Source organism: Neopelma chrysocephalum, unplaced genomic scaffold (assembly GCF_003984885.1).
Source record: "Neopelma chrysocephalum unplaced genomic scaffold, ASM398488v2 Primary Assembly neopelma1_67, whole genome shotgun sequence".
Classification (NCBI taxonomy): domain Eukaryota; kingdom Metazoa; phylum Chordata; class Aves; order Passeriformes; family Pipridae; genus Neopelma; species Neopelma chrysocephalum.
The window spans coordinates 2,793,786-2,816,871 of NW_020897726.1; the positions used below are offsets into that span (position 1 = coordinate 2,793,786).

At 38.9% G+C, this 23,086-nt stretch overlaps 1 protein-coding gene across 2 annotated transcripts in view; it reads left to right on the plus strand.

Annotated features, from left to right (window-relative positions):
• Positions 1–23,086, plus strand: part of LOC113968237 (probable acyl-CoA dehydrogenase 6) — a 79,787-nt gene that overhangs the window by 46,305 nt on the left and 10,396 nt on the right. For both annotated transcript variants that reach the window (XR_003534445.1, XM_027684620.1), the window contains exons 3-6: positions 3,127–3,256; positions 7,793–7,899; positions 13,488–13,655; positions 19,474–19,647. Coding sequence is in view for 1 of the 2 variants with exons in the window: in XM_027684620.1 (XP_027540421.1) it covers positions 3,127–3,256; positions 7,793–7,899; positions 13,488–13,655; positions 19,474–19,647 (579 nt within the window). In the remaining variant the exon portion in view is untranslated. The remainder of the gene's footprint in view (positions 1–3,126; positions 3,257–7,792; positions 7,900–13,487; positions 13,656–19,473; positions 19,648–23,086) is intronic.

Genomic DNA, 23,086 nt, shown 5'->3' on the forward strand with positions numbered 1-23,086 from the left:
GTTTTGGATTATAAAAGCATTAGTGCATTAGACTTTCTGCCTAGCTTGTCTTTGATCTTTTAAGTTTCTTGTAAATTAAAAACAGTAATGTAGCCAAACAATTCTTTAAAGGTCCCTCATCTTGTTTTAAATTTAGATGAAATATTTACCCTAGAAATGTTTTGAGAGTGAATATTTATATATAGTTTTTTATTCCTTTTCTTTTGAGTAATCAAATCTGCAATTAATTTGGTTCCTTTCCTTATGGATCTTTCACCAAAAATTATGTTAGGCATGATGTTCACTTTTCTGAATGAAAATTTAATTGACCTATTAGCATTGCATCATTTTACAGATACTTCCAGGAGGTGGTATTTGTTGATGAGACTGGCAAACACGACCCTCCTAACACCAGTATATTCTCTTTTTGCAAGTAAGAGTTATTCCAAAAAGAGTAAGTCTCATTCCATAAAAAACCTAAACATCCATTCCGTAAAACATTCACCAGCATCACTGCAGCAGGTGGAAATAAGAACAGCCTGGTTTTTTTTCCTCAATTTAAGAGCTGAGTCCCATGACACGCAAGGTAGTGTGCTCAGATCAGCCCCAAAATAGCCAGCTGGAGTTCCCGGCAGCGGGGCTGCAAGAACCAGGCTGCCACCCATGTGCTGGGGAAGGAAGAAAGTTCCTTCAGTACTGGGAGCCAGCACTGCATGCTATTACTGTGTGTGACATTGCTGGCAGCCTGTCTTAGAGCAGAGGTCCAATTCTCTGAAGAGATGGGACACAACTGTGCCCAGCCACGGCGTGTTACCCAAACTGCTGGGGATATAGTGGCACAGACTGCACTGATAAGTGAATCTCTATCTCGATCAAGTACTTTCAGTTCAAAAGAGGCATTCCTTATAATTCTCCATCCAACCACTCACATTTCTCCCTGAATTTCTATCTCCTTGGCTCCTGGAACAGACCTAATGAAAGCTTAGGTGTGGTCTGATTAATGTTTTTACCATTTGCTTCTGCCCTTCCTGCCTGCCTGCATCTGTGGATGTCTCTTGTGTTATCTATCCCCAGATTATAAAATCTTCAGATTTTATCATCTCTTTGCCTGGAAGGGCTTCCCCCTCCACCTCTGGCTCCCAAAGCTTCATTCCGCTCCTTTACTCCCTTTGGAAGAAATTCCTTCTCCCTTTGAGAGCTGGCCTTTTGCAGCATTTTGTTTTCAAAATGTACTGCTTAGTAACTAATCTCAAATAAGAGCAAGGCAGGCTGTTACATGGTAATATGTAATGAACTGTGGTATGGACAAAGAACGCGTGTAAGCTGTGTACTTGGATAAAGTGGTCCTTCTTTGGGTCAGTTTTGTGCATGCAAATCAAAAAAGCTAAGGTTGTGATTTGTGAAATTTAAGTGAAAGACAGGAATATAACTACCTGGTAGATGAAACAAAAGATAAAATCAGTAATAACTGAAGTTTGGCAATAAAAATGTTGATGGATTTAAAAAATAAAAATCAATTGAAAAGCATATGTGTGGTGCCAAAACTGAGGTTAGGTGTTATAACTCTGCTATGGATTTATATAAAATTAGCAAAAACTGTCTCATGCCAGATATCTTTAAATAGTCCTGCCTTTACATGCACATACATTCCTTACTGCTCCTCAGAGCATGTATTTATTGATAGGGGCTTTGTAAAGGCAGGAGAATTGGATTATCTATTATCTTAAACACATCCAAATTCCCCTAGTACTGCTTTTTTCCTTTCACTGCTTAAGCTCTCAGTAGGAACTTTAATTTTGTGTATATTTCTAAAAAACTTTCCTTTCAGACAAAAGTCTGGAAAAGTAGCCAATTTTTAATGCTGACAATCCAGGCTATTCAGAATGACCCAAGGAGAAATGCTATTTGAAAACTGAACTTATGCTTAGCCTTTTCCATTTATGTTTTCCTTTCAGCAGAAAAAGGATGCACAAAGATAGTTTCTGTGGGTTTACAAAACAGATGATAGCATGCAAAGCCCTGTGTTTATATGCACTGTGGTGTTTTGACTTTTATTTAATGGTGCTTTTTGAAAACTTCAGAGCAGGTCAGTAGAGGGCTGAGCTCAGTGTTTGATGTCAGCGAGCGAAAACAGAAAGGGTCGATTGCCCTGTATTGTGTGTGTGAGGGGTGAGGGTTTGTATCTATTTATTTGACGTTTTCTTAGTCAGTCTTCAAATGAGTTTTAAAAAAAAAGAGGAAATGTTATCTAATCAAAACTTCTCAGTCAACCAATGACGTCAAGCAGTAACCTTCACTTTCTCACCATATTTCCTTTGGACTACGAGCTATTTAATGCAAGTAGAAATTACCTTATCCATCATAGCAATGTAGCCCTTTTCTGTGCTTCACTACGTGGTGGGTTTATCAGCAGTGGGCATGGAAACGAGGTGAAGAATAATTTCCTCTTTAATTGAATTTTCAGATTGGAATGTGTGTGTGTGTGTGGGAGCACTGGCCTGTGCTGGGACCTGGCCAGCACCCCAGGTCGTCAGCCTCCTGCTAACGAAGAATGCTTTAATGACTGCACAGACCAAGGGCCAGGATATGAAAGGCACATGTTCATTGTATTGTAGTTGTGTCTAATCCTGGACTTTGAGCTATGACAGTAACTCAGCACAGAAACACGACCTGCCTGTGGTCTTGCTCTGTGCTGACTTGAGTGCTGCGTCTGAGAAAAATGATTGCATTGCGGGGTGAGAGCCAGTGTCAGGCATTATCATGGAGAAATAAAAGCACTTATTGCCTCGTGGAGTGATTTGTTCATATGACCTTGCTGTTAGAAAGAATAATTTTGCCTTCTGATGTTGTTTTCAGCAGCACGTCACTTCTTCCTGCCATTTCCAGTAAAAGTAATGAGGCTATTTAGGATATTTAGAGGTGACCTGATGTGCACACAGGTAATTGGAGCAGGTATAATTCTCAATTTAGATATTATAAAGAATAGTGTGATATTGCTTTTGTGAAAGGAAAGTTGGTAATTGTCAAATACTTAAAAATTAATAGTGAGATTGCAGTTGGCAAGTCCTTGCAGTAGCAATATTATTTTTTTTCTTGTTGCTTATGCCAGTCTAGAACATGAGAATCACAGATTTGTTTTTTCCTCAGAATATGGTGGCATGGGCTTGGACTTCTCCTATAATATTGCAGTGGCAGAAGAGCTGGGAAATATCCGCTGTGGAGGTATTCCTATGGCTATTGGAGTGCAAGCTGGCATGGCTACTCCTGCTCTTACAAGGTAATTTTCAGAAAATTTAGTTTAGCCTAAAACCCAAATTGTTTTGGGTTTAGGCCTTAAACCCCGTCTGTATAAGAGTAGAAAAAACAATACTGTGCAGTCACTCCTCAGTAATGCTTGAGGAAGGAACCCACTCTCTACTTCTCTCAGACCGTTTGGTTTAGGGAAGAAAATTTTTTAGATGTTAGATTATTACATATTTAAACATAAGCCTTGTTTAGTAGTAGATGATATGTTTACAAACACAAAACCTTGGTGCCACAACCAATAGAAAATTTTTAATTCCAGAATCCCTCTGTTCATGTTTGTCTTTTTTCTTAGGCAGATATTCCCAGCGCAGTCATACTAAGGATGCATATAGTTATAATGATTAGGATCAGTCTAATTCAGGTTTATAGTTTACTTCCTCTTTTCCAGCTTTGCAAGGAGTCATTCTATGTCCTAAAGTTGTGGCAGATGTATCATGCTTCCTAAATATGCCCATTCCAGGCAACTAATCATTTTACTTTTTCTTAACTGCTATGTCAGTGTTCCTTTTTTTTAGCACTTGCTGTTGTTCAGGCTCCTGTACTTTCTGAACCTCTTTTGTTGTTTTTTTTTTCCTCTCTCAATAGAAGTGACAGTTACCAACTTCTTCATGTAATAGTTTCACAAACATTCTATATCATAACAGCAGTTTGCAAAACTAGAGGGAGGCAACAGGCTGGTCCAACAGTTTGCCCCTGGAATATGGATATGCCTAAAATTCTGGAAGGTGGGGGTAGAAATGAAATTCAAATGATTATCATGAAATCGGGAATTTCTCTGCAAAAAACAGATATACAAGAGGGGAAATTTTGCTCTGAAGAGCATTTTAGGGTTGGGTTATTTGTTGGTGATTTTTTTAGCTTGATCCCCCCCCCCCCCCGAATGAAAACGCCTCTACATCCACTGTAGAATCTGGAACGTAAGCTCTGTTCCCTTGACATCTACTTATCCTTCTGCTCGGTATGTGTGACGTTGGAGGTCTTATCTATGGCAAATTTCTCCTAAAGTTTTCTCCTCCTTTGTGTAATACACCACAAGCTTGCTGCAAGCATGGAGTTCAGTATGTCTGTTGAAAAAGCGGCTTAGTTACAGTCCAACCAATAATAAAAATAGTATTTTAAAAGACTTCGGAGAATAGTACCTTGCCCTCAGGGCAGCTTTTTATTTCCAGGGATTTAAAGAAAATCTGTGGGTAAAAGAAGATGTGATTTTGTTCCACTGCAGTTTTTGTGGTCTTCGGTAGTAAAGCAGTGAAGCTATGCACATTTGTGCTAGTGAAATCCTAGAGTGGATGTTCTTGGAAAATAAGTGTGAAAATATTGTTAACTTGAAGAAATCTGTTAACTGAATTTGTGTCTTCATTAGTGAATTTTCCCCCCACTGTTAAGTCAATTCCACTGTCTATTTATACAGTAAAATGTCCCACTCTTCACATGTAAAAGTGAAACTTAGTAATGAAAAGAGAAAGCTGGTTGCTACAGGAAATTTTGCCTAGGGATAGTTTCTATAAAGATATCTGTGTACTGTGGCAATTCTAAACAAGCTCAAAGAGATAATTCACATTTTGCATCTTAACTGCATTTCTACACATGATACATCAGTGATGTACAAATCAAAAAGTAATATGGGAATCAACCATCATCCCCTAAAAAACCTCTGGAGCACTTTGTTGGCTTACCTAACTTTGGACTTTATTCACCATTGACCCAGCATGTATTGAGTGTACCTACAAACTAATTCAGTGAATGTGATTCCTCTAATTCCCAGAATCCTCTAAGTGAAGAAGTAGGACTTTCTAAATTTGAGAACTAAATGCAAAAAGCTTTGTCAGCAGTGATTAAACCTTTGATGGACCTGGTTCAGAACATAGCTTTCTGTAAGGTCTTCCAAATGCATTCAGATCTAATACTTCAGTTGCTTGCTTACAAGTAGAGTGAAGAAAGCAACTCTTAGCTGAGAAAGTGAAGGATACACTTTTGTCAGACCTTATAAACAAACCTGTAGGGTGTCAAATCCAGAGTGATATCAGATCAATGTAGAGCTGCTTTATCTCAGCAGTAGGCAGTGCCTTTTTTTTTTTCCTATCATTTATAGGAAAACAGTAAGGATAATACTGACTATTTAGTGGGAAGAGAGTGCTTTTCTATTTCATCAGCTTACCTGTCACTGATTCTTTCTCCACCCTAGACAGCTGCATACCTGGGAATTAATATCCAAAAAGTTAGTTTTACTATCTGATTTCTTGTTTGCTGTAAAGGAGAAAAGCAGCAGCTGACAATCCAAACATACAAAGATAACTGTGTGGATCATGGAAGTGTTCTTACCTCTGTATTTTACCGTGGTTTTATTTTCCTTTTACCCTCTATTTACAAGATTGTATACCACTGGCATTTTTGTCTTTGTTTTCATGACATCACACCAATGTTACTTATAAAGTGTGGAGCAAGAAAGGATGGATCACTTTTGTGCAATGCAGTGTGTCAGAATCTCACACTTGGGACTTCTGGGTTACTTAGCATCAGCAAGATTTACTGACTGTAGACTCGTGTGTGTATGAATACACACATGCATAGAAATATATTTTAGAGTGGTGCTAAGGCTGCACAGTTAATCACATGGGAAACTATGCTCTGGGATATGGCCCCAGCCCAGAAAGCAGACATGGTCATGTCTGTGCTGAGCCAGAGCATGATCTCATTGCAAATAGTTTTCTAATTCTGGAGCTGTTAAAGTAGGAAGAAGTGGGTAATGCATTTGTGCAAAACTGAGATTTTTCTGGGATGCATATAAGATGGATAGAATTTTACAGAAATTACATATTTCTAACACAACAGCTAGCTTCTTGCTGAGCTGCATTGCTTCCTGCAAGGCAAAGAGACCCATGATTGTATGAAAATAGTGTTGCCAGACTTCTTTAATTGCAAAACAACTTCTTCTGTAACCTCATTTTTGGAAAGAACTGAACTGTTTTCTGGAACTTGATACAAACAAAGACATCAAACCAAAAACATTATTCTGAGAAAAGTTGTGAAAATCCTCAGTTGAAATACTAAAGGTTGGCAAAGTTTCAAGTGTCAGAAAGCATTGCCAAAAATCCCCACTAGCTACTTTCATAATTTGATTTTCCATGTTGTTGGTTGGGATTTTTTTTTTTTTTGTCTAATGAATGTTCAGCTGGCCATACTTGATCATGTCCCAAGGAAAATAAAAAAAAAAAAGTATACTACATAACAGACATGAGGACTTTGTTCCAGTATGCTGGAGGAAGGAGTAAGCACTCCAGACTTGCTTCTTGTATTTATTTGGGATTCCTGCAGTGATTATCAGCAGAGACAGGACTAGGAATTGAGCTCCCTATGTAAACTAAGTGAAAGTGTCTGCCAGCTCCCAAACTGTTCCCTGGCTATCCCATGTCCTTTGTATCAGGGTTGGAGTGGAAGGGACAGCTTAGTCTTAGCTAGAATGGCATCACTTCTGTGAAGTACTGGGACAATATTTTAGAAGGAGAGCCCAGGTAACTGCAGCTTGCTTAGGCAGCCAGGGAGCCCAAGGAGATGAGTGGCAATGATGACCTGAGAAGCCTCATACCAAAGAGGAGGCTGAGGAAGAACTTGACTTTTATGGATTTCTGCACACAGAAAACTCATTACATGACCTGAGGAATTTTTCAGTCGCACGAGAGAGGTTTGAGAACTAGACCACAAACTCACAATTCAAACTGCAAGACAAAATCAGTGAATGTTAATTAGGACAGAATCAACCATGAAATATTTTGAATGGATGCAAGCCGCTAAATTTTGAATGGATGCAAGCAAGGGAAAATAGCGTGTGTCCCTTAACGGGATTAAAACACAGCCAACTGAATTTTTTGTGGTAAAATACTACCAACACTTTGCTGTTTCCTTTTTTATTTTTGTGGAGACTAAAAGGACAAGGAGAAGAAGGACTAATGGATTTCACTGTGTGATTTAAATGCAGATGTGAAATACAGAATTTAATACTGATATTTGCAGAATATCACACGTCCATCAGACGTCATAACTTTTCAGTCACCACTAAATCCTGGCAAAGAGCTGGCGTGTGCAAAAGTGAAAAGATGTACAGAGAGCAGGTCCTCCATCCTGGCTGACTGTAGACTGGTGCAGGAGCACTGAGGGGAGACCCCAGGGGTTATGTTTATTTTGTTCTGGTAGCTTTCAAAGCAACAGTCATCAAAATAAATTTTGGGCATCTAGACCCCACATTTCTGTGGGAGTAAGGTGCTTGAATACTCATTAAAACTTGTTTGAAATGATTGTGACTGCACTTCTGGTGAAGACTCTGAATCATAGAGTCACAGAATCACCCTTTAGAGGGTATCTATTCTCTCTTTTAGCTCTGGGACAGCTTTTACCTAGTCATAGGAAAATTGATTATTGTATGGGTAGAGCAAAATTTGTAACTAACTTCTAAATAAAATTTACCTTCAAAAGCTTTTAAGATCCTATCTTTTTCATTATATTATTGCAGGTTTGGTTCTGATGAGTTGAAAAAACAGTTCCTTGCACCAACTATAGCTGGTGATTTTGTAGCTTGCTTGGGGATCAGTGAACCTGGAGCTGGATCTGATGTTGCAAGTAAGTTAACCTAGCAAACTGACAACTTTAGACAGTTATTTTAATAGAAAAAATCTGGTTTCCGTGATCCTTCCGTTTGCCACTATCATTTATAAGAAACACAAAGGAAAGAAAGTCTAGTGTGGTGAGGGCAAAAAGTAACATTCCAGGAGCAGTAACAAATGCTTCTGATGCATCCAAAATCAATTAAATTTAATGTATTTGTCAGGTGAATCAATAGCTATAACCTTGTCCAGGCTAAATGCAGCTGTTGTGCTGGCCCCAGTTTTCTCCTAGTGTTGTCCTGCTGCTGCCTCCCCTGTTCTGTCCGGGCTCACCCCTGGCCAGAGCACTCCAGCCACTGTCAGGCATGCAAATTTGCACATGTACATGACAGGTAACATGAGCTGTTCAACTGTACTAAAACTTGGACTGCCTTAAAACGGACCTCTCCATTAAATGTGGGCAAACTGCGGAGCCACTCTGTTCTGAAAGTGATGGCATCACTTTCACAATGGGTTCCTCTTGCTCATCCTTAATTCACCTCAGCCCCTTCTGTTATTCCTGAGAAGCAAAAATATCTCTGAATTGGTGATTATTTTATTTAGAGCTAATGAAGAATTTGGCATGTCAAATCTGTTAGCTTTGTGATTTAGTTACTTTGCATGCATCTTTTTTTCTTGTTTTAGTGCAAGAATGTGTTTAAAAATATGGACAAATGAAACTATTATTCTGAAGTGCCTGAAGCAGTAGAAAATTTGAAGAATTAAATTAAAACATATTGTAGAGACATGAAAGATGTCTCCTCTGACAGTGAATCATGGGCTTCAAGGAAAAGGGATTGATAAGAAACCAATTTTAGAGGCTTACTTATTGAACAGAGCATGGCTAATTTGAACATATTGTGCTCTTAAAAATTCCTGAGACAACGTCTTCCTGTAGACAAACTTGCTGAGTTTGACAGAAGTTTCTTGATCAGAGGAGTCCTATGTCTATCTCCTTGACCCAACTCATGTTGTTGTTGCAAGACAAATAGATAATTTTCCAGTGCTTGAGCAGCGGTGCAGGTAGATTTCAAGAGAGTTAATGGGGATAATGAAATAATGGAACTAAATGATCCATTGCTGTTTTCCTTTCTAGTTAATTGAATTTGTTCATAAGAAAAATTCCATAATTTTTATAGACTTGTTTTTCATTAAAACAATCAGAAATTTGAATTTTGCTAATGTAGGAAATACAACATCATTTATTTTAATGAATGCCTCTCTAGTTTAATTAGGTGATTATCAGAAATTTCTAAATATGAATATGATTTGTTTGATGCAGTGTTCCAGATAATAAGTAACATAAATATTCTTGTTGTTTATCATCTAGTTTAATTGGTATGATATACTTGGATTAATGCAATTACAAACAAATTTGGAATCAGCTAGGATTATCTGATGAACCTATGCTGCAGCTTAAAGGCAGACTGCAGGGTGAAATGACAATGCTTTCTAACCTGTCATGGAAGATCTGATTCCTGGTATAAATTCAGAAACAACTTACAGTGCTTCCAAAGAACAATTTAATGGACAACTTAGTAATGAGCAGCACTAGCTTGTGTTCTGAGAAGCACAAGGTAGAGAATATACCATCTTCAGGTGGTCCAGCTCTAAAGCAGACCGAGCTGTGTGAAGCTGCTCGTGGTACTTGCTTTGGTTTCTCATGCTCTTAGGATGTTTCTCTCCCTCAGATAAGTGGAGGGACATAGCGAGTTGGGGACATGCTTCCACCCTGTGAGCTGGTATATTTTATACTAAATAATGACACAGAGGAAGGTATCTCTAGCATTTTCTGCTGCCAGTTCCAAGATTACTAAAGGTGATATGAACATGGAAGAAAAAGAAAGTGTTTGCCTACATGAGAACTGAAATGTGCCTTAAACTAATTTATTCAAAATTCATCAGAACAAAAAGTACTGTGACCATTAGTCTAATACAAAATTCATGTCAATTTGAAGAAACACTTGTCTGCTTTCAAATTTAGTTGTTGTATATTGTACATAATACAATATATATAGTACAATGACTATATGCAACAAATCTGGTACAGATTTGGCTTGAGAAGAAGAACGGTACAGTACGGTTGGTATGGAATATGTCTTTAATTTCAGGATTCTTGGTACAACAAATTACACACATTTGTGTTAGTTTCAATGATTGGATTCTTGGTACCACAAATCATACACATTTGTGTTAGTTTTAATGATTTTGTCTCGTTCTATCTCACTACTATTCCACAGTTTGTAGAATGTTTTGGGGGGATATGTAAGAACACAGCATGGAAGACACTTCCTCTTTCTTCAAGTTCTATCTTCCAGGTAACTGTACGTAAGAAGGCTGTTCACATCTACCTCTTTAACATAGTTATCTTGCCCCATTTTGCCTTGGTGGAATCCGGTCCTTCTGTTTTTCTGGGTTGAGGTACTTGTACTTACCATGTTGAATTTGAAAAAAAGATCTTTCCTTTCTTGCTAGGCAGTATCTCAGTTGTCTGTGTTGATGATGTCTCCCAGGTTTGTGTCACCTGCAAATTTCATTAGTGTATTCCTATCCTTTTAAAGATCATTAATGGAAATATTCAATAAGTTTTGTCCAAAGGCTCATATTCAATGAGGACCTCAACCAGTACCCTCCCTGCACATCAGCACTTCCTCTTTTAATGTAACCTGATGCAATTTCCCCTTTTGACTAGTTCCTTATGCACATTTCCACTTTTTTCCTAATTCTTATCTTTTCAAATTTTAATTCATAGTTACCTAGAAGTGTCAATTTTAGCTTGAGTGGTCCAACAGGATTTTTCATGTTCTGCTTTTCTCTAGAAAATCCTTTTTTATAATAAATCAAGTTGGGTTGAAGCAAGATGAATTCTCTTTTCTTTACAAATGTATTCTGAGGCTGCGCAGATTGCCAAAACCAGCAACCTCTCTTTACACTAATTTCAATTTCTGTAGTCCTTCCTGTAGCTGTTTTACTTTGTCATCTATATTGTGAATCTCTCTGTAATCTCCTGTGGAATATTTACTTTTGCGGTGTCCTCTATATGCCTCATTTTTTTGCCATTCACTTTTTATTTCTGTGGCTAAAAAAGTTTTGTTTGCCACCTCAATCTTCTTTGAGTTTGTTAGTCTTCATCTAAAAGATTTAACTTCGTTTGACTTGTGACAGTTCTTATTTCTGACCTCCAAACTGTAGCTTACTTTGATGATTAATTGTTCCTTTCCTGCAGGTCATCTCCTGTTTTATTGAAGTGATTATTCATTCAGTTAGACTTGAAGGTATTTCTTTAAAGTTTGGGTTTTTTTTTCCTTTGCTAATGATGCAAATTCCAGATATGTGTTCTTTGTATTTTACTTTGAGAATATGTGTTGCTTTTCTTTGATTGTAATATTGACCTTAAAAGTTGGAGCCAACCTTGCCTTTAGTCAAATCTATTTAGAGCATGGCTGGACTCAAGAGAACAGCGGAAAAGAAAATTGAGGCTCAAGTATATGTGATTTGAATAGTGAAGTGACCAGCCCTGGTTGCTTATATGGCACTAACTGTATCATATGCCTTTCAGTGATGCCTTGTGCTCTTTCGTAGAAGGCGTCCTCACAGCATGCTCTGTAAGTTGTTGAGTTAGAAAATCTACAGGGTCATTGGTGTGGGCTTGCAAAAATGAATTACTCACTGAAGTAGGCTTTTCCCAGGGCTATGCTCTATCAGGGAGAATAGTTGGTCAAACATTCCAAATTATCTTCATAGCCATATCCCTGAGACTGAGTCCACTTGACTTTAGTAAGTTGTTAAGTAGGTTTTCAAAGCCTGCTGTATTTTAAACATAAAACACATTGACTTGATCATCTTTCTTCTAATTAGAAAGAATCAACTCTTCATATATTCATTTTTAATAGCTGTTTCTCAAGTGTTTGAAGTAAAATGTCAACCATTGAATCTGGGAGTACTTGAACATTCTCATTAGTAAGTCATTTGTTCTTTAATCTGTATTTGGGTGGCTAGCAGCCTGTGACGCCATGCTTGCAAGAACTATTTACATTTGTGGTAACATCACAGTGCTCATTATTCCTCTGGAGACCTTCCATGGAACTTCTATCTAATCTCTTCAGTAGCTGTTCCACAACAAAGACGTGTGTGATGTAAATCTCTGTGTATGCTGCCATCCCTGTAACACTATTTCAGTAAGGTCGTATTTTTTTCCAGCTCTTTTTGTCCTTCGCTTGTTATTTAGTCTCCATGTATATGATTGTCCAGTGTCTGTGTCCATGTATTATGAGCGTCAGTACTTTAGATTCCTTCACTTTCTTGGGCTTCATTATTATACAGATTTCGTATCAAGTCCCTTGGACAGATTTGGCATAGTCCTTTCACAGACTGAATAGCTCTATGGCTGCTGTTTTTATCCACATTAGTACTATCTCTTTGCTGTTCATCATTATCTGCTTGTACGTTCCTTTAGCTGTAGCTGTATCCCATACTCTTTTATACCTTATACAGTTTTTTCCCATCATTTTCCCCCTGTTCCTTCATTAACAAGACTGTTTTTCAGCCATGCTTACCTCAGTCCTAGTTTGTCTTGTAAATGAAGATCAGATACTTGGTTTTGCTTTTGGTTTGTGTTAGAGCCTTTGGAAGAACATTCATGTGCAGATTGAGGTGAGTGTGTACAAAAGTATAACCAGATAACTTAAATGTGCTTCCACTTTGTTGTCTGACTCCCACCCTCCAAATCTACAGTCCCCCTCAGTAGGTGGGCTCTTACAGACTTTATAGTCTCGTTAGATTTATAGATGCTATTAGGGGTGTGTGGGGGTTCTCTTATACATCACCAATTTATAGCTGGATATATGTTGGACAGTCTTCCTCAGATGGGGTTCTAGTTGAAGAAGTTCAATTGCAGGGGAAAAAAGCCAGCCCTTTAGTTATTATTTACACTTCAGCAGAATTTTCAGTGATTCAGTCTGGCTGTCTGTTGCAGCCAGGGCTGTGCAAACACACGGAAGAAAATAATTTTTTGCCAGTGGCTATAAATAGTAGGTGTTTAGAACTCCATCATGTACAGCCATTCATAGCATTTAGACTTAGCCTTTTGATAGTTTACCAGCTTTGAACTTATTGCACCATTCTGACCAAGAACATGCAGGAAGTGCACGTAGATATATCTTTATTCATACAGGGGTGTTGAGACTTTCAGGGCTCTGAAATTAAAGGCCTCCTCAGTGACTAAGGTGCACAGAACCACTAACAGATCACCTCAGAGTGAAATGCTTCTGTCCCAAGTTTTTGACCACCACATTTACTTAGGGAGTTTTCTGCTTTCATCCACTGGGATGAAGACTCCACCTAAAGGAGGGTAAGAGTAGTGGTCCTGTTTCCCTGGATTGTCTTCTTAGAATTGTCCAGACTGGTTTACCTTGTGCCTGGAATGGTTAGAGGACTTGGGAGGTATGAAGGAGAACCAAATATTAGTTGTCTGTCAGAGCAAGAGAGTGACTCTGCCAATTGTATAGGGACTAATTTATCCTGCCTTCACAAGAATAACCCTTCATTTCCTATGTTTTGAAATAGATATCAAGACTACAGCTGTGAGAAAAGGCGATGAATATGTCATAAATGGTGGTAAGATGTGGATTACGTCTGGGAGCCAAGCAGACTGGATGTGCCTGCTGGCAAACACCAGTGAAGGACCTCCCCATCGAAATAAATCTCTCATATGTCTGCCAATGAATCTACATGGTAATAACACAGAACTGTTTCTCTTCTAATTTGATTTTATTGGTGTTTTTGTATATGCCTAATACAAGAAGGAAGGGTGTTTGACAGAAAGGACTGCACCCATAAATGTTATTTAAAGTCAGGTGTCATACAAATTTAATACTGAAATGCATTTGCACACTTCTATGAAAAAATAGACAGGGGAAGAAAGTTAAATATTTTGCAGACTTCAGCTTGTGACTCCCAAATAATTTGATATGGAGAGCCCATTTCACCACCAATGAATTTATAGATGCTTTTAAGATATGTTTGCATGGGAATACTTAATAACCATATGAAAACAAAAGGGTAAAGAATTTAAAGATTTCAAACTTGGGAAATACCTCTCAATATAGTTCTAATCCCATACGCCATTACCTTCCTCCCAGGAACCCATGAGCAGATCTGACGTCGTTGGGGTGGGTTTACTGACCAGTTGTATTAAATTCTAGAAAGATACAATGCTGTGCTGGGTGGGTGGTCCCGATCTTCCTCCAATAACCATCCTCCACCATCCAGCCTGATGGGCTTGCTGAAAAGAAGTGCAGGCATACTGAGTGTTCATGGCTGTGCTGTGCAAAGGGATCTTTTTGCCAGGGCACTATCAGCCTAAATTACAAAAATAGCCTATGAGTTAAACATGGGCTGGAGCAAAAGATTCAAGTATCTTGGGAGTAGGGATTTGTTTTTGAAGAAGACTAATAATTTGGGTGAAGATATGGAAGAAACACATCCTGATCCAAGGGTACAAATTTCAGTGGTACAGTCCACGCAGTGTCTGTTCCTGAGTAGTCTGCAGGCCTTGCAGACATAATGTGCTGTATGCATGAAGGACATTATTCAGAGAGAATGCACTTAAGGTTGTACTGGGGGGGATCTTGTGCAGTTTGACACCTGTTCAAAAGTTTTCAAATCTTTTTGATAGTCATTCATTTTAATATTTAAAATATGCAATGTATTAATTTATGTAATATATAATATATTTAATACATAATTTAAAATTTAATGTTGTTTTAATATTGAATAATGTATATTATTTTACATATAAAATATTTAAGCTTATGACATTTTTGTTAATTCAGTTCAGAGTATTTTACATACAAAATATATGTCATTATTGGCATTACAGGCATTTCACATATAGAAACACCACCATGGCAGTGATGTGAATGTGATATGTTCAGATTAGACTGAGAACAAAACCCAGATCTCCAGTGTTGCAAAAGAGAATGATGAGAGCTTCCTAAGGGAACGTCTTTTAAGTGAATTTCAGTATGGAGTAAGTCAAGCAAGTGAGTTGCCCTGGGAATTAAGCAAGTTTTGAATGGGTTGTGTTTCTACAACCTCTGCTCATTCGAGACAGGCTTCAAACAGGAGCTCACAGGAGACGGACCTGAACTGCTTCACTAGTTGTAGGCTGTCCTTATTGATAAATGATCAGTGAACATATAACTCAGAGCCAGAATCTCCCTGAATTTCCAGGTAAATTCACTTATCAGATTTGTCTGCTGATAAGTGAATGAAGTCCTTCTTGTGATTTTTCATGAAAGGGTCAGAATGCAGATGCAATACTACTTCTCTGAGATCAGTCTCCCTAAAACAACAAAGCAAGCTGACCCACTGTCAGTGGCAAATCAAATATGCAGAAATTGACCTACAGGTTTTCAGCTACTTTGCTTATTCCAAAAAGACACATGAATTGTTCTAACTTTAGGAAGAGGGAGTTTTTAGATCTCACAGCCACAAAGCAGACCTTCTTTACCTGCATTAAATAGATTTAGAGTAGAAAGATTGCCTGATTGAAGCTGATCTGCAGAAGTGTAGAAGTCTTTCTAGAAACAAAAATTGCACTCTTCAAAGTGTATATTTTAATTCTTCTGTGTGATATAGACATTTTTCTACAAAAGGGTCACTCTACCAAGATTGGTGATCTTTTGAAATGAAGTATTGAGACAGCTGATTGTGCTCAGCGGTGAGTTGTATCAGTGAAGTTTTTCAGGAAGTTCCATCTGTTTTGATACATCCTAAGGATGTCTGTTGGCCAAAGATTGTACTCTGTGGAGGGCAGCAGACCAAGACTTACAGGAAGTGTCTGGAGGATATCACCGAATGATGCACTTTCAAACGTCTGTGGATGTATGTGTGTCAAAGCTCCAGAACAGCTGCAATGGAGAGCAAATGTCTGACTCACTGCTGCAGTCACCAGCCTATATGTCTGGGTAACCCCATCATGCAGGGTCCATCATTTTTCATGAAAATCTAAATAATTTCGTACTTCTATGATGTGGTGGGGGGAAAAAAGAGAAAAAAATTTCAAGTCTGAAAGCAAATTATTAATGTCAGCAATTGGTAGTTCATTGGATATATGAAGTAGGGTTTGCTTTGTCTAATTTTAGATGTATAGGCTGTCTATTCTGGGGTGAAGCAAACCATGGTCTAGTTTGACAGACTGCTGAATACATTTCTCATAAAGGGAATTTCAATAGCAGCAGTGGGGATGCACAGTAGATATCCAAATTAGGTGAATACTCCTTATACTTACAGTTTCTTTTTTAAAAAAAGCTGAATTTTTCATAGGAGGAAAAATAATCTAACAAGTTGTAAAATGTCTGTGTGTAAGGTATATAGATAAATGGCTTGCAGCTCTAATCTGATAAGTATTTGTCCTCTGAGCCCTCAGATAGCACTAGAGTAGGTTGCAAGGAGGAGTTAATAAAGAGAAAAGTATCCAGGAGAAGGGAAAGAGCATGTTTCTCAGGTTGCAATTTCAAACGTGTCTGTTTCCATTTGTAATGGCACTAAATGGTGTTAGGAGAGAGCAACTGCCTTTCTCGTGAGACAGAATATAGGAAATAAAAGAGTTTGTCAGATGGCTCGAGGAGTGGGAGAAAATGAAAAATCAAAGATGTCTGGGAAGAACTTCCCAGGAAGAAATAGAGCAATCCATCTCAGTGATACTGGTGCAAGTAGCATAAATAGCTCTGTTAGAATGCTTTTAGTGAGTCAAGCACTTGGCCTTAATAAATAGAGATTTTTTTGTTATTGTGTGTGATTTATTTAATACAGACAAATTCCAGGAGTTATCTGGGCATGTACTGCTGCTCGTAATTTTTCATTTATAGTACCCCTTATGAAGAGAAGGAAGATAATTAAATGAGGTACAGGAAGATTTTTATGCCCATATGTTGGCCAAAGAGATAATTATGTATCACTGTCTTCCAAAATGTAAAGCCTGTGCTAGCAACAGGAGTATTACAGCAGGCTGATGCAATTTTGCCTCCTTCAGTGAGAAACATGAATTAATCTAAGAGCAAGTGAAACTGGTGGGGCATGACAAAGGAGGATACTGTTGGATTCATGAAACTTGAACACACAACCCAAACTGGAAGAATTACAGATAGAAATTATTAGCACATTTAGCTAGTTCAACCAAACCTGTTAGAGGTCTCCTCAACAGTTGTTGTTGTATGTGGATCTGGGAAGAAAACAACAGGATTGATTTAGTAATATAAGAACTGGCAGCAGTTGTGCTTTTTCCAGAAGAGACACACTAACAAGAGCAGTAAGTGCATCTTCATATGGGTGAGGAGCAGTGATTGCATAAAACCAACTGGCTTTAGACCAAAGACATGATCTTTGAGACTCTCAAAGAAACCAAGTAGTAATATTCCAATGGGAAACAATGTTCCAGAAATCATTTGGGCCTGTAAATGGCTCAGTGTGTGGTTGTTTAGCTCTGATTTTAATAGAGAAACAAACCATAAATGCTTTTTTGGCTGACTGGGTGCAAATTGCTGGATAATTTTCAATTCAAGAGTCAAGAATTTTTTTACAGCTGTCCTGATTTTCTTCCTGCATTGAACACATATCAAAGCAAGTATTCCTAACTCATAATCTCTTTACAGATTGGTTGGTGGGGGAAAATCTTGAGTGAAAATTGTGAATGTCTATGTGGACCTTATTCTGAGAGCAGTCTTGGCATTTGGAAATACTGTCAGTATTTCATCTCTGTGAAGAGATGAAACTTTCCATAACCTTATTCAGTGCAGCCAGAGAGAGTGAATTTGGAGGAAATGACTGCCAGCTTCTTCTGCCTGCAAAACCAAAGTGATTTTCACACGACTGAAAGCCTCCTATGAGTAGAAGTTGAGATGTCTACATTAGTTCGAAATAGATGTTCTCTGAAGTCCAGGAAGGATAGCAAGGTACAAAGCAGTACAGAGGGACCACAACAATCTGTGTGTGGTGACCAGCTCCTACTGAGCCATGTTAGAGAGTAGTAGAGGATTGAAAAAGATAGAATAATAATAATAATGGCCAGTCTTCGCGAACGAAGATTTTGGGAAAGGTCTTTTACCTTTCCAGCCTGCGCAATGGATTTTTTAGGTGAGACACAGCCTGCGCTGAACTGAGCCCACCCTTTAATCCTAAGGTTCATCTGCTGGGGCCAAGCAAGCTTGGACAATGGCAGTGAGGTCCTCAGGACGTAGGTTTGTTTAGAGTGACCTTCTCATAGATGGATGGCCTCACAGGGCTAACGGACTCCAACTGCCCGGGGGACTGGCTGGATTCGAACCTGGGTCGCAGAGGTGAGAGTCCTGCACGCTAACCACTAGGCCACCAGGGGTCCCCAAAAAAAAAAAAAAAAAAAAAAAAAGATAGAATAAAGAGAAAAATATTAACAGAATACCTCCTCATCACAAAACTGATTAGAATACTATGTATGTGGATAGTGAAAAGGCTTGTTTTCTGCAAAGATACACATGTTGATTTGGAAGACAGTTTTTCTATGTATTGACTTGGCAGATGTAAATCAGCAGGTTTTGCTCAATATATCGTGCCTGGTTGCTTCTTTTACCTTTGAACCATTCTTGGCTTCCATCCTGAATAATTGCATTAGCCTCAGAGCAACAGGAAGGTAAAACCTGAAGGCAATGGAATTGCCACAGGAAAACAATAGGTGCCTGTTAAACTCTCATGGCACAGTGGTATAAGCCATGCTTGCATCTGAACAATAGGAAGAAAGAGCTTGTAGCTATGAAAAAAACAAACAACAGGAAGGAGTCCTGCCTGGTGTGATGGGGTAGCTGAACTCTTACAATAGACAGACCTGAAGGAAATGGGTTCATCTTCAACAGACCATTGCATGTGGGGTCAGAATCAGTGCAGTGTAGGGAGGTCTCTGTGGAAGCAAACCCTCCCACAAACACGTCCACATGAAAACTCAGAGGAATGAATAATGTTCATTGTTCCAGAAAAAATCAGGGTGGGCTAGAAAGGGGAGAACAAATGAGGAAGAGAGGGAAGGAAGAGGATTTCCAGAGGGAGAAATTCTCTAGTTGCACCTTAAAACATAGTTCTATTTTTGTCATTATTGAATATTTCTCTACTGTTTCACAGCAGTGCAGGCACTCAACAAATACTGCCAAATTGAATTCCAGCACTATATTACAATGCTAGATAAAAATCAAACATAAGCAAATAAATAATGCATTGTTTGAATATGTGCCTGAAGTGAGATTATTATGACTAGTAAACATTTATTATTTGGGGACATAATGAAAAGTGGGACCTTTACAATTCAAGTTTCTGATTTGATGGTTAAATAAAATGTAAAAAGTCTTTGAAAGAGGATTTGGGCCATTTTACTCCAGAATGCTGTTAGGTTTTTCCTAAAGGTAGGTTTCACTGTAGTCTTGGAACGTACCTTCACATCTGCAAACTTTTCTTTTGGAAAATGCTATACTTGTTCATATTGCTTTCATTTTTTGAGGCCTTTCTAATACCCCTTTTTCTTTAGGCATTCATATTGCTAAAAAGATAGACAAACTGGGCATGAGATCATCGGATACAGCTCAGATCTTTTTTGAAGATGTAAAGGTCCCCAGCAAAAACCTCATCGGTGAGGAAGGAAAGGGTTTTACATATCAGATGTTGCAATTCCAAGAAGAACGGCTGTGGGGAGTAGCCACTGGTAAGTCATCATTTGCGCTTCTGCGGCTGGGTAGGGACACAAGGGTCACTCTTGGCATGACTAACAGCACTTTCCTTTTCTTGTAAGTTGCAATGATATTTTACGATCTGTTTTTGAAATCTGTCGTAGCCTAGATACAGACAATCTTCAATTTCTCTAGAAAAACCTGAAATAGAAAGCATTTTGTGAGGCATCACAGAGGCTGTTTTGTTTCCTTCTCTTGGTGCTTCTCTGCTGGTAAGAAAATATGGCATCCTGTTATGTTTGCTACAAATATAGTGCAAAGGCTATCAAAATACTGGCATGAAATAGAAGGATGTTGACTTCTCCTGTAGTACAGTAAATTATGATATTTATCCTGGATTTTAGAAATTTAACTAATTGGCTGTGTAAAGAAGTGTCTCTTACAGGATGCCAGGGCTTTGTTTTTGCAGATCTGTTTTACCTCTGTACACTTTGGACATTAAGTGGTACAGCACCAAATTCCTTTCCCTGAAATTATGTTGTCAGAGTTTCTGTTACTCAGAACTCAGACAGTACTCAAATCCATGTACTTGAGTTGTATGGATTCTGGATATTCCAGGAAACCAGATCCAAGTCTGGATGGTCCATTTTCAACCTCCAAACTTTCCCCCATCCACCAGTGTTTGCTTCGTGAAGTTAAATATAATGTGGTTCATGGTAAGAAAATTGGTCCTCTTTAAATTTCAGGGTTGTCTGTATCATGTCACTGTATTTGTGCTCTTGTGCATTCCCTGTCTCTACTGTCTGTGTGTGGCTGGGGAATTTGGAATTCTAGGAAGTGGTGTTTTGATTCAGTGAGCAAATAAAAAATTACTCTCTGTGGGTTGATCCCAGACCAAATATTTTGGAGTTCAAATGCTTTAAAAAAAAATCTTTGGTTTGAGAGCCTGAGATAAATAGGAAGGCTGAGAGTAGTTTTAGCAAAGGACAGGAGGTTACACTTGCAAGGGATGTCACTGCAGGCTCAGGCAAGCCAGAGATGTGATCCTACCACTGCTCCTGTTTTAATCAAGGAGTACGCAGACTGCAAGGATGTGCATTGTGCATTTTTATGCTTGAAGTCTAAATTAAACAAACTATCAGAAGCTCTGGGTTGCAGTGAGTCTCCCCAGGCAGCAGAGTAGCTTGCAGCATTAGTCATGCCCCAGGCAAAAGTGACACGCACTAACAGCGTTGACACACAAAGCCTGGCAGGTTAGATCACTCCTGCTAAGACCACTGACAGCTTGGTACTGTCCAGCCTTGCACAACTGCCTGGCAGTCACCGTGCTCTGCCAGGAAATGGGACACAAGATTCCAATTCTTCTTTTTCCCTAGAACAACACAGTGGAAGCAGGTGAACCCTTACCTTGGATGAGCAGCCTGGGAAGTCCAGGGAGAGGCCATCAGGGAGGAAGAGCCTTGGAGCTCACCAAGAGATAGGGATCTGCCTCTTACAGTGTGCTGGCTACTGTGTTATACCTTGCTGAGCTCCCTGGTTTTGCTTTTATCCATTCTCTGATATAAAATGCATGAAAGCACTGGGAGCAGGGACAAGACCTATGGTTTAGGCAGAGTTCCAAACTTTGGGGGTAACCATTTGTGGTAAACAAGAAACCCTTGTTTAGAAGGGAGCCCAATATTTGATCGGTGAGATTTGTTACACCACAACATCTAGCTGTTAACTTCCACTCCTGCAAATAGTTTTACATATGTCCAACCACGAATGTTTCACTGAAGGCTCTCAGATGTGCAAAACAATGTACATGCCTTCACTAGTTTTGTGATTAGGTCTACACATTTAATCCTCGTCCTCACCTCTTCCCCTCAGAAGGATGTTTCCGTTCCTTCCCAGTTCATGGCTATGCATGCGACATTGAAAATTGTCAGTCTGCTTTTAAACACTTTCCAGATCAGTCCTGGCATTCTCACTTTCACTGCTTCCTAAAACTTGGAGAAGGCAGTTGATTGCCATTCTTGTCTACCTTTCCTTTTTGGGTGTAGTTTTGTTTTATTTGTTTTGGGTTTTTTTGTTGTGGGTCGGGTTTTTTGATTTGGTTGGTTGTTCTTTATGTATTTTTAGTTTAAAGTACCATGTGCTCCAGCCTTCTCTTTATTAATTATATTCTTTGTGGCCAGTTTCCTTCTTCACTGATTTTTTTCTTTTAAAAATGTATTTTTGGTCAAACAGATTTAAAATACAGATGGAAAACTAACTTCCTGGAATAGCAAAATTTGGTCCCAGGTGTGGTCTTTCCTTCTGAGTGACACATTATCAAAGACATTGGTCAAAGTCGCTGTGTTTCTTGCTTCATGGAAAGAGAAGAGCTGCCACATGTCTACCATGTTGTGACACTCAGTAAATACTGTCCATTTGAGGACCTGTTGCACTGATCACAGGAAAAGAATGTTGCTATGACAAGAAAGCAAACAGTTGTTCTGTGAATTGCTTAACTTGGAGACAAAGAGGGTGTCTCAGTGTCCATGAGAGAGCAGAATGGCACTTTTCTAATTATTTCTATCTGCTCCTGCAATCTCAATTTTATGAGCACCATTGAGTCATGGCCAGTAATCAGGATGACAGGTCCTTTTGCATGGGCAACACATGTCCTTAAGAGACAGATTGCTCAGCTTAAGTGAGACGTCAGCCACAGCCTAAGAAAAATATATCTATTTCCTTTTCTTTTGAGAGGAAACATAGCAAGGCAAAGCATCTTTACACTGAAAAGAAGTTTCAAGTGGAAAAATATAAATTGGATGGAGGTATGAGGAAAATATTATTCTGCATTTGGCAACTTCAAGTGCTTTCACAGTTCTCAGCTGGGTGGTAGATCATGCATTCCTTAGGCTGCCCTGTAGTGACATTTCCTGCATATGCTGTCAGGTGAAACTCATGGGGCTACATTTGTCTGATGATGTGGAGAACACTTTATAATGAAAAATGGAAACAAATATATGGGGAAAAAAATTCTTAGGGAAAATGGGTTTCAGTGTTGTGAATGGGGTTTCTCTGTACTGGTATGACCGGCAAAGTATTGTGTGCTGTTATGTTGCACAAGGCTGTTGGGCATCATGGTATTCATAATCTGCTGCATTTCATTGCTGTTTGCTGCACAGCTAGACCTTGCCATGTTAGAGCTATGTTCATAGCTCTAAATACCTGTAGTCATATCATCACAGAATAGTTTGTGTTGGAAGGGACCTTTAAAGACCATCACGTTCAACATCTTGCACGAGACCAGGTTGCTCAGAGCCTCATCCAACCTGTCCTTGATGGGATGGGACATCCACAATTTCTCTGGGCAACCTGTTCCCCACTTTCATCATAAGGATTTCTTAGACTCATAGAATGATAGAATGGCTTGGGTTGGAAGGGACCTTAAAGATCATCTAGTTCCTACCCCAATACCATTCTTCCTTATGTTCAATCTAAATT